The sequence below is a fragment of the Adiantum capillus-veneris genome, chromosome 9 (assembly GCF_014529385.1).
Source record: "Adiantum capillus-veneris isolate H3 chromosome 9, ASM1452938v2, whole genome shotgun sequence".
NCBI lineage: Eukaryota > Viridiplantae > Streptophyta > Polypodiopsida > Polypodiales > Pteridaceae > Adiantum > Adiantum capillus-veneris.
In genome coordinates, this window is record NC_140939.1 from 162,084,210 (window position 1) to 162,102,538 (window position 18,329).

The following is an 18,329-nucleotide window of genomic DNA, read 5'->3' on the forward strand; positions in this document are numbered from 1 at the left end:
GCCATCAGTGTTTTAAAACGTTGTAGCAGATTCAAGATGGAGCCCGGGGGGCGGGGCGTTGATAGCAAGGACGTTCACTTAGACCAAAAGTAATGGATGATGCACATGCTTCTCTTTATGCCGGTCACAGAGGTATACTTTTCATAACTCAAGCATTCAAAAAATATTTTTAGTGGCCAACACTTTGAGATGACATAGAGAATTATATTCGAGATTGTGTATCATGCCAAAAGGCTAAGTATGATCAACATAAAACTCTTGGCTTTCTTCAGCCTCTACGAGTACCTAAAGTACCTTGGGAAGTATTGGCATGGATCTTCTTCGACTTCCGAATGGAAATGATGCATTGTAGACTATTTGTAATGGGGACGGGCACCATGTCAACGGGCACCATGTGCCAACGGAAAAGAACAGACGGAACAACTTCAAGCACTTCAAATAACAATTGAACTTAAAGAGATTTGGTATTTCTTTATTATTGCTGATTCGTAAAGTACAACAGTCGGGGAGCACCTCCTTTGCAATCTGCGTGCTGAAGAGTGTCAGAGAGGGCCCCAAGGCTCATATTCAAAGGCCCAAAGCCTAAAAGCATCAAATATGAAAAGCTGGCCCCAAAAAATCACTTCCCTAAAGGTTCGGGATTTTCCTAAAAATCCGTCGTGAATTTCGGTATGTTCGTACAGGTGGTACGTCATCATATTTTAAGGTTATAAACTTGTCTGACATCGTTTCGGCCACTTTCAGACGCTTTAAACAAGTTTTCTTTGACTTTTAGGATTTTTAGGCCCCTCGGCTGCTGATTTGTGAGTTGGTCGAGGATTCCTTTTGTTTCTTCTTCTTCTTCTAGGTTTTAGGCCCCTCGGTCGGCATCTATTCCATTTGTCAGAACTTGGTGGGAACTCTTCTTTATAAAAACAGGCCACTCGGCAAGACTTACATCTTTTGCTGCTTCTACTTCTTCTGCTGCTTCTACTTAGGGTTTGAGCCCCTCAATCGGGATCTATAGGTTGGCTCCCTTCTTTAGTTGCTTGACACGTCATCAATTTGTGACATCCCCCCTTCTTGAAAGAAAGTAATCGTCCACGATTACAACATTTCTGCAAAACAACTCAAGTTGGTTGAAAAATTTCCAAGGGTCATATTGAGGGACAATTAGTTTTCTCATTGCCCATCAGAGATGTTGACCTCCTGCGTCGTTGGCTTCCCAGAAGAATCTCATCCGATAAGGAGTATATCCTCATTCCAGATTGAAGCTCTTGATTTCCTGGGTCATTGGCTTCCCAAAAGAATCTCATCCAATAAGGAATATATTCAATGGTTGGCACATAACAATGCAACACAAATGTTCACATATGCATGTTACAAGACATAGAAACATAAAGTCGTCGATGAACGCTCCCCCCGCAAAAACCATCCAGGTCCGAGCCATGAGCTGTTCAACGCCTCCCTCATCACTCTTCCCGCATAACCTAACAAGGTCCAGGCCGGGAGATATAGAGGCCTTTTACAACCAAAACCGAGGACGACAGCCTGCATTGTTTGGAGATTCAAGCATACCAAACTCTCCCCAGACATCCCGTCTGCGTCATTGGGAGGTTTTCCAGCATACAATGAAACGCTCCCCAGACATCCCGTCTGTGTCGTTCTCGAGATTTTCAAGCATACAACAAAACGCTCCCCGGACATCCTGTCTACATTGTTCTGAGGTTCAGACAATACCAAAATAACATTTCTCACGACTCCACCCAGGAGTAAATCACCAATCATTGAAACTAGTATTAAAACCAGAGTCAAACAATTCAAATCGGCACCAATACAGGTCCAAAACAAATACCATTCATTTCAAACAATTTCCAAACAGGATCACCAAACAATTTTCCAAACAGATTCAAACTTAAAAAGCAATCTCGACATCATCGAGATCGAAAAGTCGATTGACTTTCCATCCTAAAACTTGCACCAAAAATTAGGGTTAGGTTCCTTCCATAAGGTCGTAGCCGACCACAGAATGGCCCATCAGCTCGTGGACAGACAGTGTTCCTCTGGCGGCAATGGTAGTCCCAAGACATAGCAATCACACCGGACTCCAAGGTTATCAACTCGAGAAGAGACACCTTCTGAGAGATGTCGAGAAATTTCAAGTTGTAATCTGCTAGGGTTTTTGTGGCAAGCATTTCAGGATACCCCAATCTGCAAGAAGCTGCACTCCGAAGAAAGATATCTGAAGGCATGTAACTTTGAGCAAAAATTTTCTTGAAAGCTTGCCAAGTCCTTGGAGTGTGCAGCTTGGTAGCTATAGACATCTACCATTGTATGGCACTGCCTCTGAGAAAAACAGTGGCTTGAAAAAAAATCTTGGATCCTTCTCTTGCAAGTGATCTATAGTCATAACTTCTTTGACATGACATATTGCCTTGTTGGATCTTGGATCCTTCTCTTGCAAGTGATCTATAGTCATAACTTCTTTGACATGACATGACATATTGCCTTGTTGCAGATGTGCATTGGAAACATGAGGATGTTTATCGCAAGTATCAAGATTTGTTAAAAGCTTATGGAGACAAAAGAAGGCGACATCATTAGGAAGAGGATGGGGTGTAGGAGGGCCTCTTTATTTGCCATGAGCTTATAGAGGTGATTAACATTTTGACAAATAGGTATATGCCATGTGTGCAAGAATGGTGGGTGTGTAAGAGATGTGTAAGAGTGGTCAAAGGATGCACTTTCCCCCCCAAAAAGGAGATGGACAATTTTATGATTTTCGGCCTCCCATAAGTTCCACATACGATCTCTAATTTGAGCGGAGATCATAGATCTACAATCTACGCATCGAGCTCTTTCCATAGTTATGCTACATGATATGGTTTTACCCGTTAGATTTTAAATTCCATTTTGGGGGGAAACTTTGAATTCAAATAAAATAGCCGTTTTGCATGTTTGAATTCAAAAGATGTCCTTTGAATTACTTTCTCAATACAAAAGGTTTGGCTTTCTTAAACTACCAAATAAAGAGGCCCTCCTAGACCCCATTCTCTTCCTAATGTCCATACCATCCAATCCACTTTGAAGTCTTGGCACTGTTTGGATAACCATCTCCCCCATCTCCTTGGAGATGTCATCTATCAAGAAGAGGCATTGGATTTTTATTGATCTATATACATCTTGGCGGCACATAGGATCCACACCATTTGCATTATCTTAGCAATCGGGAGCGACCAATTTGGAGCCAATGGAATCCAATCTAGGATAACCACCATGGGTTTTTGCAAGCGTTGTGAGCCTACGTTCGTAGCCACGTTTGTTGTAGAGAGGAGGATCCATCTAAAGCTTTTATCATTTGACAATCTAGTAGAAGCCTCGAGAGGAGCCTCTATTTTTGAGGAGTTACTTGGAGGTTTCCAAAGACATCATACGAAGGATTTTCTACAGTTCATGGGTAATCCAAAGGACATACCCATCTTCATCATTTGTATGGTGTTGCTCTCGCCAATCTTGTCAAGTAGGTGCAACATAGGCTTGCCTGATAACCTTCGTGGACATTGGCGTTAGCATATCCATGCATCCACTCTACGAGCATCCATCTGGTTTGTGTTTTGGTTTTCACCATTTGAGTTGGGGTAGCAAAGGTTATTGTTTGCTGGTAACCATCCACATTGCAACCCATTGCTAGATGCATCATGACCATCATCCATTTCAATTGGACATTTCCATACAACCCAACGGAGCCAAATTTTCTGAGAAGTAGCCGTGGAGGACATTATCTAGAAGGCTAGTCATTGGAGAACTTCTCGTGGTGTGCATGGAGTTCAATACCTATACCTCACCTTCAGCAGAAGGGAATGTCTCGTGCACATGGCTCTGTGTGCCACATGGGCATGCTAGTAGGAGCCAAGATTTGTCTATAGAGTCTAAGGATTTAGTTCTAGAAATTTTGTTAGCCTACTTGCTGGACTTGCATGCCCTGACAAGTCCATCATATAGGTTTGGAACCCTCTTGCATTTGTACACGTGTTTGACGGTCGTTATTACACTTGGGTGGGCATTCGGTAACATGAGCATGAAGATTAGGTCTTAAGAGAACGCATCGGTTCAGATCCTAGTGCATCATTTGTTCGTGAGATACGGTAGGAACAGTGCCAGAAACCCTATGTGTGCACTCTGCATTTACTAAATGGTACTTCATTTATTAGGTGGTAGATGGCCACAGGAACTCGAGGTGACTTACCCCTATAAATAGACCACTTAACCTCTCTCATTCCCTCCTAATATCTGGCACCATCAGTAATGAGGCATCTCTAGTGTTTCTGAACAAGATCACCCCCACCTTCATCTTTAGTGTTTTTGCCCAGCAAGGTCGTCCCATCTTTTGAAGCTTCTGGCAATCCTCTCCCCCCTCCAGGCGGTGCTTCCTCTTGGTTGCGATGTGGAGCTTCTGTTCCCCATCAACAGCCTCATCTTCTGTATCATTTTCAGCCAGCTCTCTTGCGCGATCTTTGCTCGATTCAGATTTTTGTTTTTGCAGCCAGAATTCGGCCCTTGGATCCTCTCACATCGGGTGCGCAAATCAGCCCAATATCTGCCTTGTGGTTGCCACGTGCAACCCACATCAAGTCGGATCTCACCGGCACATCAAATCAGCCATGAAGGTGCTTCATCTTGAAGAGTTATATCGGCTACATCATCCATTTGAGTCGAGTCGAGACTTACATTGAGGTATTGCATTGGTGTACATTCCATTCTCGCAATCCAAAGAAAATACCACATCGTTGACGGTGTGGGGGAACTGTTAAGAGGGTTGCTTGAGACCCCATTGATGCATCTTTATCTCTCTATATCTATACCTCATCTCTAGCAGATGATTTTAAAGCTGCTTTTGAGGCCAAGGCACTTATAAAATTGTGGCCCGTTGTAACCAAACTGAGTTCATGGTCGTATAGAGAAGACGCAACTTTCCTCTCTATCAATAAAGTATAGAAATACCGCCAAGGGCATCTATCTAGAGGCCAGTAATCTTTGAAGGGGAACTCTGCCTCTTCCATCTTGGCTTCAAGTTGACTGGGGTAGATTGCTGGCTGTCAAGGATGCAATATTATAGGGTTTAGTTGAAGCCAATCTCCTCAGCAATGCTGGCTGATGATGTCACCTAGGGCTGCCAATTACCTTGCTACAGTCATTCTACACAAACACAGAAAAGAATTGAAATATGAGGGGTTTCGTAAATGGTTTTAGGATGGGGATTAGTGTGTTGAGGTCAAAGACGCAACAGTTCATTGTGTCTATCTAGTCAGTCATCGCAGATACTCTCTCTTTGAAAAGGTGGTCCATCCCTAACACTTGATCAACATCATCCTCCCAAGTCATGGAGTGATTTTCTCTCCCAAATTCAAAAATTCTGATTCTCTCTTAGGAGATTTTTCAAACTCTAGAACTTGTTTCTCTCTCTCTAGAATTAGCAGATTTTTCTTTCTCTAAAGTAGTGAGCATTTCTCTCTCAAAAATTGAACTTCTCTTTCGTCCCTCTTTTAGAAAGAAACCAAAACTCTCTTTTATGGCTTCCCCTCCATGGGCTGCTTCTCTCGCGTTGAGTGATATCTTGTTGCTAGAATGGTCCGGTTTAGTGACCTAGTGCTGGAGTGCTTGATGACATTGACTCTCGCTGAAGTGCCTATGTTGAAGGCTTGAGGGCGACGGGAGGCTGATCAGTTATGTCAAATTCGCTGGGTATGATTCGAAGGTTGATTCCTAAGGAGAAAATCAGATGTTACAGCTAAGGTTCACACCCACTCTCATTTCTAATGTTTTGAGCACAGGCCTAGCTTGGGCAGAGGGCCTGCTTAAGCAAGTGCCTTGCTTGTTACAAGGAGGGGCCTTGCTTGTCACATAGGAAAACACACCCTTAGTTTTAGAGTAGCAATGGATAGGTCAGTGAACGTCAAAGACGAAGCATTTATCCAACACCATTGAAAGAAACCCACACTTTCTGGAGGAAGGTGCAAGAAAGCATGCTGTCGTGGGTTATATTAAGAACGCGAAAGCCTTTTAAAACCAAGTTGAACTCATGTATGAAAAAGGGAAGGTGATTATTAGGGCTGAGTTGAGCCTTAAAAGGGAGGAGATTATGCATATGAGGAATTCTTTGCAAAAAGAAATGCTAGGTGAATTTTGCGTTGGGATGTAAACGGCACTAAGAGGGGAATTACAGGCAATACGAGAGCAAAAGTGAATGTAATGGAACGTGTGGTGTGGAAGAAATTGGAAAATGCACTTTCTTCTTTTGAATTGTGGAAATTGAAAATGGAAAAGTGCATAAAGGAAACAGATTCTTTGATTGCAGGCCTCAAGGGAAAACTTGCTGACCGTACAAGCTGGGATGTCGTTTTGTGTGGAAAATTCTGACGCTCGTGTGCGCGCGCACGCACTTAGGTGTTCGTTTTGGAGCGAGGCTCCCTTATTTGGGCCAGCCCTCGGCCCTGACCACACTTTCGCATCATCAAATATCACAAGAAGTGGGCTTTTACAACATAATTGGGCATCTAGTTTAGGCAATGTGATGGAGGTATTACTTTGTGTGATCCAAAGTGTATTGAAACATTGTTACGTAGATTTGGCCTTAAGTACTGGAAGCCTATTGCTACTCCTATGGAGTTTTGTTTGAATTTTGAGTGTTCATATGGTGGAGATTACTTTGATGTAACTCTCTATCAGGAGGCTATTGGTTGCCTTATTTATGTTTGCAATACAAGGCCACATTTTTGGTTGTAGTCTCATAGGTGAGCATATTTATGTATGGCATAGGATCTAAGCATCAGCCAGCTGCTGTGAATCTTTCACTACTTGAGTGGAACTACGCAGCTTGTATCATTTTATCCCAAGGGGGCATCATTGCCGCCAGATTTACATGCCTCTCATCCATTTTGGCTCAAGGGAAACAGCCTTTGCCATGCGAACATACCAAGTTAACATGGTGAATTCAAGAATTTATGCCCTTCTGGTTATGAAGGAAAATGATTTTGCCTATGTAAACAAGTTCTTATGGTTCCTTAGCATTTTACAAAACCCATCCCTCTGTTTGTGTTGTACTTTAGCTACAGATATTTTAGGTTCTGAGGTTCTTGATCTACTCGGCTCAGCTTATGATGTGGGACATTTGCAGTTGAAGTTGCCATTTAGGCTTATTCTGGGTACACAGCTTTGTATTTATTTAATTATTATATTGCTTGATTGAAAAGAGAAAATCGCAGTTTTGTGCCTGGACATCACTATACAGTGTGCTATACAGCCATGACTCTCAGGTTGTTACCTAACACAGGTTTGATATTTTTTGTGGGTCCACCCTTTTCCTTAATGGGTAAGATTATTTCGAGGGCACAACTGTACACTTAGTTTAGTTGGTAGAGGCATGTAACATGTGACTGTAGTTTGCCGCTCTTAATTTGTGAAGGCTTTGTTTATACGTAATGCTTATAAAGGGCTCGATAGCTGTACACTGGTCTTTGTATAGATTTTGTGCCTTTTATGAATCACGCTTCTGTCATTGAATGAGACGTTCTCATGTGAATATATAATCTCTGAATTTTAAGGATTGTAGATGGTTATAGAAACCTTGATTCTTCAGCAATGAATTAATTGTGTATTTCAAACTTACGTTTTCTTCCTTTTTATGGGCATACAAAATACAGTTAGGTGGTTTTGTCTGTACAAAGATAAACTTACGTTTTCTTCCTTTTTATGGGCATACAAAATACAGTTAGGTGGTTTTGTCTGTACAAAGATAAAGAAATTAGTGTTCAAATGCAAACAGGCCAGCTCTTGAAACTGTGATTTGCAGGTGAAGCAAATTTCTTGGGAGGTGTGGCCAAGGTTCATGGAGTGAAAGATTTTGATGTTTCTACTGCAAAATCCCGGTTTTTCCAGATATATTTGGAAAAGGTTTAGTTGACAGCCCCGCCAGTTGTTTTACTTATAATGAAGTTGTTGCATTTTTAAGTGTGCTATTTTATGCTATCTGTACGTCAAGCCTTGCTATGCTCAAAGAATTATTTTAGGTTCTGAATCTGGTATGATATAACTAGTCATGCTGTGTGTGGACAGTACGCAAAGCCTAATTCTGGTCTAGGTTTTCCTGGGGCTTTGGATCTGATTATGCAGGTAATTGTCTTGTCCTCTTGCCATTTTTTGACAAAATAGAAGACATGAAGTAGAGGATTCTGAAGGAGGTGATTCTTTCTTGCTGAAACGCTCTCCTGCTGTGCTAGTACAGTGCAAAGCTGCCGGTCTGAAGGTGGCGTTGGCTTCTAGTGCAGATCAGCTAAAGATTGATGCTAATTTGGCAGCAGCTGGGTTACCATTTTCCATGTAAGTTTCTATGAACAGTATATCATATATTTGAAAATTATTGCTTGGTCTCTTTTAGCATATTGCAAACATTTTTTTAACAAGGAAAAAGAAGTACATCTCATTGTTCAATAAATTTGAATACCAAAGGCTATGGAGTCGAAAATATGTAAGATAAAAGCCACTGAGCAGGTGCATAGGGTATACTATGATGACCGTTTCTCATGCTTTGAAGACTAAAGGTGTCTTTAAGAATTCCTCTTTTCTGTAGTCTCAGTAGAACACACAGGCATCAATCAATTGGAATGGATGACAAGAGCCACTGAGTGGATACGTTGATGGCAAGGTTTTTTGTGGCCGCCAACCCCACTTTATATCAATTACGCACCGAAGCCTCTCAACAATTGCAGAGTTTAGGAGTGGGTCCTTGATGGTACAACAATTTTGCGCTTGCCAACTTAGCTCAGGGAGGATCAATTGTTGCCTTTTGAGTACTTTGACAACAATGGGGCAGACTATCTTTGTCCTTCCATTTTTTAGCGAAGTGCATTTGGAAAAGTAGATGCCTTATAAATTAAGTTTAACCTCAATAAGCTCCTAGCCAAGTGGAAGGATGACATTTATAAGAAAAAAAGTAACCTTAGCAAGGACAAAGAAGGAAGACTCTCCTGGATTTGGAGAAAAAGAAAGAGCACCGCAAGTTGAGACGAGATCATGTAAAGAGTTATGGCATCTCTCTGGATTCGCCAGTTGGTCCCCATATCTCCCAGGGACAGGTGAAAAGGAGTGAGGGCTGTTCAGTGGCTGTGCCCAGCCAGAGTGAGGTAGTTTTCTCATGTTGGAATTTTCCAGCCATGTGTAGCTCGGGGTTTTGGTTCCATCCATGGCCTTTTAGGCTGCAGCTGGCTGGGAGTATTTTTCCCAGCATTGTCAGTTTCTTTCCTAGAGCCCTATGGGCGTAGTGCCCTTTTCCACCATTTGCCCACCTTTTGCCCTATTTATTAGGTCGTGGGGGCTGATGCGTTGGTCAAGCAGCCAGCCTATGGCCTTATATACGCAGGTCTAGGGAGGGCCTCTTGTGGTATGTTGTGCTCAGCGTGTAAGGCGCTCCCTCATGGGGCAGCCCTAGTTTGGGGTTTTTGGGCAGTCCACTGGGAGGGCAGCCCATATTATTTTTGGGGAGCAGCCCATCCCTACCATTTTTGGGCAGCTTGACGTTTCCTCTCAGATATGGCTACGGAGCAGCACCTTGGCGGCATCCTCTCCTTTGGGCAATCCATAGATGTGCAATTACATGCAGAGGCAGGCTATCTTAGATGCAGGCCTAGGAGAACAGAGGATTTCCTTTCCTCTAGAGGGCAGCCATATGATGACAGCCTTGAGTTGTGGATCCTCTCTCTCTAGATTCATCTTGTTGCTCGGAGGAGATACAATTTGGTGTGATTCCAGTTCATAGTGTGGATGTTGCCTATGTTTAGGCCGAGCCAGTGGTCTTGTGTGCAAGAGCAGATGGTAGTAGCAGTAGCAGTCGTGTGTACCAATGGGTCTATCCATCAAGGGCATGTCAAATCTATGCTGGACCACCCTTGATCACTTCTATATACAGTTTGTTATCAACGTGGAGAACTTTTCCCAGATCTTTGCTATATGCTATTTTGCTCCAGCACTTAAGTCTATGCGACGTCTAGAGGGCAGTCCCCTTTCTCGGTTCTAGATGATGACACATTGGGAATTCTCCAAGGAAGGGGGTATCATCCTTTTAGGGGACTTCAATGCCAAGACAGGCCACTCCCAAACAGTATTTTATGACACTGCAAACGAAATGTCAAGAGAGCTGATGCCGGTGACATGGGACCGGCTAGACCTACACAGATTTCCTGCAACGAATGGTTTCACTTGTTTTCCGCATAGACATGGGGCCAGCACAGTTTGGCTATGTCATGACTCAGCCCAGCTTTATGCCTTCTATTCAGGACTTTAGAGTCAGCCCTATGCATGTTGGTATAGCAGTGGACCATGCACTCCTCACATTGACTCTCTTTTTAGTTCAGTACAGCTCAGGTGGCATGCATATTTGCACCTACTTGCTACACCTTCACTCCGGAGGCTGACGGTGTTTTACACAGATGGGGATTCAGAGACGATTGTGCACAGAGGAGCCGGGACTTCCACTAGAGGAGCTTACCCAAATATTGATAGAGACATTGCACGATGCAGCCATAGAGGCATACCCACACACTCAGCCAGAGCATAGATGACGGTTTGGGAGCATTCCCCAAAACAGTTGGTATGATGAGGAGTGTAGAGAGACGAGAGTGAGACTTCAAAGGGAAGTACTTTTGGGGGTCACTACTTATAGACGCCGGACGGTCATGGACTACCTTCCGTCATTTAGTGTGACAAAAGAAGAGGGCCTACCTTGCCCAGCTAGAGCGGGACCTGTACCAGCTCTTTCTGAGTCAAGACTCAGGTGAGGCATGGAAATTTTTTTTACGAGCACTCCTCACCCCTAGCCATTACCTCCATTGAGACTTGGGGTGAGTATGCAGCATCTCTCTATACAATAATGGGACAACCACCTTTACCAGATCCTTTAGAGCCATGCACATAGACATGCACTTTCTTTATTGTCGAGATGGTAAAGAAAGCTATTGACAGAATGAGGACTGGAAGGGCTATGATCATGATGTCCTGATGGCATAGCACTTTATACATGCTAGAGATATGCTTGCAGATTTTTTAGCAATAATGTTCAACTGAGCCATGTATGAGGGTCTCCCTGATACTTGGAGTAGGTCCATTATTGTGCCCATCTTCAAGGCAGGAGATCCTATGAAACGTGGGAACTATCACACTATCATAATTGGACACACATTGGCTAGGCTGTATGAATCCATTCTTGAGCAACAATTCAGTAGATGGGCAGAGAGAGAGGGCATACGAGCACCAGGACAAGTGGGTTTTAGGAGGGGATTTTCTACTATGGACCTTTATTGACGCTCAGAGCCATTATTGAGGAGGGTAGCAGGATTTATCGTGGCTTTGTGGATTTTTGCAAAGCTTTCGATTCAGTTTCTAGAGCAGATTGATGCGCAGACTACAGAGATGGGGGTGCCCACATAGCTGATTTGGGGTGGCCACTGTCCTCCTCCTCTCTTTGGTATGTATGTGGATAAGGTTTCCGATTACATAGAGAGGGAGGGTGATAGAGGAGCATAGCTGACAGGGACATGGATTCCATTGTTGCTATATGCTGATGATATTGTGCTGATTTCCAACCCTCAAGAGGGAATGCAGCGTCACTTGAATGCCTTGCACATTTTTTCTCAGGATAGTGGCTTGTATGTGAACCTTGGCAAGACCAAGATCATGGTGTTTAACACCACACCACAGTGGGGCAAGAGGTCAGCGCCCACCTTTACCTATGATCAGGAGACGGTGGAGTATACAAACGGAAAGTCTGATGGTAGATTCAGTTCGATATTGAGACTGGTAGATTTAGAGAAGTACCAGCAGAGGCTAGGACGTGTCAACTATGTCATATGGAGCCAAAGAAAGAGCTGCATTATGTATGCCATTGTCCAGTGTACTATGAGATATAGCGCCGTATTCGCTTTCTTTTCAGAGAATGTTTTGGACCATTGTCTAGAGTTATGAGATACCAAGATAAGAGATGCCTTGTGTCATAAAATCTAATATCTAACCACCCCAAATGATTTTCTCATCTTAAAATTGATCATTTAATGTGGGAGAATAAATGGGAATGAGGGTTAGGATATAGACATGTGCTTATAGATTTATCTTGAAAGCACGAAGTAGAGGGCACTAGTAGGTGCGCGTCGCGATGTAGTGCAGGATTGGGGCAAGAAGCAGGAGGCACAGTGCAACAGAGAAGAAGCGCTAGCAATCAAAAGCAGAGAGAGAGAGAGCTCGTATGTTTTTGGAGAAAACTCAATAAGTGAGTTTTGGGTTTTCTCATTTTTATTATAAGCGAGTTTAAAAAAATGTGTCCATGTTCAATGTGAACCTCGACAAAGTATAAAAATGTACAAAAAGGGGTTATTTAGGCCTTTAAACCAACAACCTCCCACTTAAAGGCATAAATGACGCCTTTAAGTTAACTAACTCCCACCAGCTGTATGCAATGCTCATGTTGAGCCTTAGCAAGACTCTTGGTGAGAACATCTGTAGGGTTATCATATGTATGGATCTTAGTCAAGGTGACTAGACCATCCTCCAATACTTGTCGTATGAAGTGATACTGGTGTTTGAAACGCGCATGAAACATGGCATTTTTGGCTAAATAGACAGCACTTTGGTTATCACAACCCAACACGGGTGTATGAGTAGGCATGCCAAGTTCTTTTGCAAGTCTGCCCAACCAAATGGCCTCCTTTGAAGCTTCTGTGGCTGAAATACATTCAACCTCAGTAGTACTCAATGCTACAATTTTCTGCAACCTAGAACACCAAGAGACTGCACCACCAGCAATAGCAAATATATATCTACTGGTAGATTTCCTGGTATCCATGTCACCTGCCATGTCTGCATCACAATATCCCTGCAAGTTTAAGTCACTTTTGCCATAACAAATACACTTTGATTGTGTACCTTTCAGAATGCATTTGACAGCTTCCCAATGCGCTTTGCCGGAATACTTTAATCTCAGAATGCATTTGACAGCTTCCCAATGCGCTTTGCCGGATTCGACATGTATCAACTAACAACTCCCACTGCATAAGCAATGTCGGAACGAGTAGCAACCTTAGTATACATAAGAGAATCACAAGCTGATGCATAAGAGATTCCCTTCATTACTTTCAATGCCACCTCATCCTTTGGGCAATCTGCTTTGCTAAGCTTAGTATATGGAGGTAAAGGTACCCCAAGAGACTTAGCATCAGCCATATTAAATCTGTCAAGTACTTTTACAATGTACCTTTCTTGAGATAAAAACAGCCATTTCAGCTTTCTATCTCTTTTAATACGCATGCCCAAGAGCATCAAGACTAGTTTTATGTTTCTCGGTAAGTAGCATGTCATCAACATAGAGAACAAGTATGATGGAACTACCATCTTCATCCCTTTTTGTATACAAACAATGGTCTGCATGGCTGCGTTTAAAGCCTTGAGACAACATAAAAGTGTCAAACTTCTTATACCATTGTCGTGGTGATTTTCTCAAACCATACAGAGCCCTTTTCAATTTGCATACAAGTTCCTTACGTGTAGGAACTACAAAACCTTCAGGTTGTTTCATGTATATGTCCTCTTCAATGTCACTATGCAAAAACGTTGACTTTACATCCATTTGATTCAATTCCAAATCAAGCACCACAACGAGAGTAAAAAGGACACGTAAAGTTGTAAGCTTTACAACAGGGAAAAAGATTTCTTGAAAATCGATTCCTTCTTTCTATGCATATCCTTTTGCAACCAATCTCGCCTTGTACTTTGGTTTTTCATCCACAATCTTAATCTTGTACACCCATTTGTTAGGAAGAGCTTTTCTCCCTTTAGGCAATGGCACAAGATCCCAAGTATCATTTGCTGCATTTAAAGCCTTGAGACAGCATAAAAGTGTTAAACTTCTTATACCACTGTCGTGATGATTTTCTCAAACCATGCAGAGCCCTTTTCAGTTTGCATACAAGTTCCTCACGTGTAGGAACTACAAAACCTTCAGGTTGTTTCATGTATATTTCCTCTTCAATGTCACCATGCTGTCTTTACATCCATTTGATTCAATTCCAAATCAAGCACTACAACGAGAGAAAAAAGGATACGTAAAGTTGTAAGCTTTACAATAAGGAAAAAGATTTCTTGAAACTTGAAAATCAATTCCTTCTTTCTGTGCATATCCTTTTGTAACCAATCTCGTCCTGTACTGAAGGTTTTTCATCCACAATCTTAATCTTGTACACCCGTTTGTTAGGACGAGCCTTTCTCCCTTTACGCAATGGCACAAGATCCCAAGTATCATTTGTATACAAGGATTTCATTTCCTCTTGCATTGCAAGCTCCCACTTACTGCTTGATTTACTTGATTTGGCCTCTTTATATGTAAGAGGTTTACCCTCATCTGTCAACATTACATGATCCAAAGAGGGGTTAAATCTTTGCGGTTGCCTTCTCAAACGAGTTGACCTGCGTACCCAATGATCTACATTCTTAGGCAACCGTTCCATATTATAAGGCAACTCGTTTTCAGCTCTATCATGCTGTTGAAAATAATTTTCAGCCAATTCAGGTGGCTGTCCTTCCTCATTAGGAGCATCAATATCATGTCCTACCTCTTTTGGCTCAAGGTTAACCGGATGATTATCAATTTCAGCTTGCGGTAATGCATCATGAGGCTCCTTTTCAACATCAATGGGTGGCACGAAAGGCTGAAATCTGATTGTTTTCTTGTCAGCATCAGATTTTGTAGCATTCTTTAGCAATTTTGCCTCATTGAACACTACATCTCAGCTGCGTATTACCTTTCTAAACCGTGGTAACCATACTCTATAGCCCATTTCACCTTCTTCCCCATAACCTAGGAAGACTCCCTTAATGGACTTCATATCAAGTTTTGTTCTCAAGTCATTGCGTACATGAACATTAGCTTCGTAGCCAAATACTCTCAAATAATCTTAAGAGGCAGGTTTTGCCAGACCAAACCTCCTTTGGAATGTCATTTTTCAGTGTACTATTAGGAGAGCGATTGCAAATATGAATTGTAGTTTTCAATGCCTCTCCCCAAAACTCTTGGGAAAGATTAGCGGTGGACAACATCTGCACTCTCTCACAGAAAGTACGATTATACCTCTCAGCCACACCATTAGAAGACGGATTATAAGGGGCTGTCATCTCCCTTTTAGTCCCGTTTTCATCACAAAAACACTGAAATTCAGCAGATACATACTCTCCTCCATTATAAGATTTGAGACATTTAAGCTTACTACTCTTTTGCGTAGTGACAAAAGCATGAAACTTCTTAAAAGCATTAAAAGTCTTACTTTTACTTTTCAACAAATGTACCCATCCTTTCCTAGTACAGTCATCAATGAATGTAACAAAATATAATGCACCACCAAAAGACTTAACATGCATAGTGCATACATTTGAGTGAATAAGATCAAGAGGATTAGCTTTGTGAGAGACACCAGAGTAATAAGAAGATTTCTTATGCTTTCCATAAAGACAATGTTACAAAAATCCAAGTTTTTGCCATTTACATCAACCCTCTTCAGAAAGGAAAGCACATCAATACCCCTTTGGCTCATATGGCCAAGTCTCTTATGCCACAATTCCGTGTGTGAAGCAACTTCAGCAACAACCAGAAACTTGCCAAGCAAAGCTTTGCATCGAAGATAGTACAAAGTACATCTTTTAGACCCTTTTGCAACAAGCGTAGAGCCCTTAAGCAACTTCCATGAACCTCCAGCAAAAATGGTCGTATAATCATGTGCATCCAACTGGCCAATAGATAGCAAACTTTTCTTAATGCCTGGTACAAACCTGACATCATTCAACACAAGCTTTGACCATTGTTAAGAGCCAAACGCATGGTACATTCCCTCAATGTTGCAAGCAAAATTATCACCAAGGTACACCTTGCCATAATTGGCTGCAGCATATGTAGCCAAACACTCCAAAGATGGAGTCACACAGAATGAAGCACTAGAATCCATTATCCAAGACTGAGATAAGCCATCATTAGCACTAAGCAATGCATCAATGACATCTTTCTTCGAGATAAGTATGTTTTCTGCATTAGCTATCACCAAATCTGAGGGGCATAAAGCCGCAACCAGAATTTCCTCAACGTCTGACAATTCCTTAATGACCACACTAGAGGATACATTTGCATTCTCAGCATCCTTGGAGGAATCACTTGCTGATTTTTTCCCTTTCTTCTGGTCTTTCTTCTTCTTATCTTGCGTTTCCTTCTTCCTTTCTTGCTCTTTCTTGAAATACCTGCAATTGGGTTTCTTGTGACCCTTTGTACCATATTGATAACAAGTGACATCTTTACCTTTGTCTTGCTCTTACTTCTATTTTGAGTCTTGTTGCCTGCATCACGCTTTTGATTTCTACCTCTTGCAGTGTAGGCAGAACTGTCACCTTCCCAACTAAACTTGCGTCTACTCTTCATTGAGAATAGACCCTCTCACACCGTCATACGTGAGGGTGGGACTGTTACTCAAGGAGACAACCAATGTTTCCCAAGTATTTAGCAGTGTTAAGCAAGAAAACAGCTTTGAGCTTATCATCAAATTGCTGAAGCCCACTATCTTGCAACTGACTCAACACACCTCTAAAAGCACTCAAATGCTCAGAAGCTTACTTTGAGTCATCAAGCTGCATATTCACCAACTTTCGCATCAAATGCACCTGGTTCACAAGCGTGGTCTTTTCATAATTGGACTTTAGCTTTTACCATATTGCATAAGCAAAGTCCAAACGCTTGATGTCCGTCAAAATGTCATTATTGATAGCTATTTTGATGTAGGCCATAGCTTTCTTATTTAACCCGGCCCACTCTTCGTCAGACAAACCTGGTGGCTTATTCTGTTCCAGTGTATCTTCACAATCCTTTAAGAAAAGGATACCTTGCATGCGTTCTTGCCAAAGATCGAAGCCTTGACCATCAAACCGTTTGATTTCCATCAAACTTTTAGTGTCAGATACGGAAGAGGAAGAAGCCATCTTAATTCAACCACAAGTGTGTATACAAGAGAGATGCAATAGGCTGAAAATTTCAGCAAATTATAGCAACCACAAGACTTTGCATACAAAGAACCATAGTTTCTTTACGTAGAACAATCCAAATCTGAAATTTCAGCTGAAATGTGCAATTTCAAGCACCTGTACTCAGCTTTTCACTCAATTTGTCGCGACAAACATCAATATATGTGATCCCACAACTTTGGTGCACCTGCGTATTGCTGTTTTGACGTGTAATAACCTGTAAATCACTTGTTTTGACCTAAAAACAGCTTGTTTTAACTGTTTTGGTGACCTTTTTGATCCCGGAAGCAAGGGACTTCGTGATAGAAGCGAAAATTATCGCGGGAGAGCAAATTTAACTTACTGTCCAGCAGACTGCGCAAGGCTGTTTTGAAACCCTAGGGCTTTGATACCAGTTGAAAGCGCAAAGCAAAGGGTACCGGTAGGTGCACGTCGTGATGTTGTGCAAGATTGGGGCAAGAAGCAGGAGGCACAGTGCAACAGAAAAGAAGCGCTAGTAATCAAAAGCAGAGAGAGAGAGGGAGCTCGTATGTTTTTGGGGAAAACTCAATAAGTGGGTTTTAAATTTTCCCACTTTTATTATAAGTGACTTTAAAAAAATGTGTCCAGGTTCAATGTAGGTTCACATTAAACATGGACAAAGTATAAAAATGTACAAAAAGGGGTTATTTAGGCCTTTAACCCAACATACCTCAACACGTGGCCAATGGTAAAGGGGCCCAAATGAGATATGGTCTATCAAAGAGCAAGGCTAACCAATGGAGCATAAAGACTTTAGGGTAAGCTTCATTGAAGACCTCCAATAGTTAGTGTTAAAAGTCCTTTGACCTTAGGTAAGCTAGGGCCCAAGCTTGAGATGCTTGTCATGCCTAATGACTGAGATGCTTGAGATGCTTGAAGTGCTTGATGATTGAGATGCTTGAGGTGCTTGTCATGCTTTAGATGCTAGGGCTGTACTTGAGGTGGGAACCCAACCCAAGCTTGAGGGGCTTAAGGACCAAGCTTGTGGTGAGAACTAGGCCCAAGGTTGAGGGGTTTGAGGTGACACAAAAGTTAAAGCAAATCCCTACAAGGAGGGAGTGAGCCATGCAAGAAGGGGGGGGGTGGTTGCTTGACCACTCTCTCTTCCAAAGGGCACCCCTTGGCCAAGAGGCAAGTAGGACACATGTCAAGCCCCTAGATAGGTTACCCTCATGGTGTGCCTAAAGCCTATTGGTTGGCCTTCCAAGGGGTCCCATAATAATTTAGTGGATTTAATT

At 42.2% G+C, this 18,329-nt stretch overlaps 1 protein-coding gene across 3 annotated transcripts in view; it reads left to right on the plus strand.

Annotated features, from left to right (window-relative positions):
* LOC147451493 (haloacid dehalogenase-like hydrolase family protein) overlaps window positions 1-18,329 on the plus strand; it is a 143,545-nt gene that overhangs the window by 5,785 nt on the left and 119,431 nt on the right. For all 3 annotated transcript variants that reach the window (XM_086520385.1, XM_086520387.1, XM_086520388.1), the window contains exons 2-4: window positions 7,829-7,929; window positions 8,092-8,148; window positions 8,261-8,355. In XM_086520385.1, coding sequence (XP_086376511.1) covers window positions 7,829-7,929; window positions 8,092-8,148; window positions 8,261-8,355 — 253 coding nt within the window. The remainder of the gene's footprint in view (window positions 1-7,828; window positions 7,930-8,091; window positions 8,149-8,260; window positions 8,356-18,329) is intronic.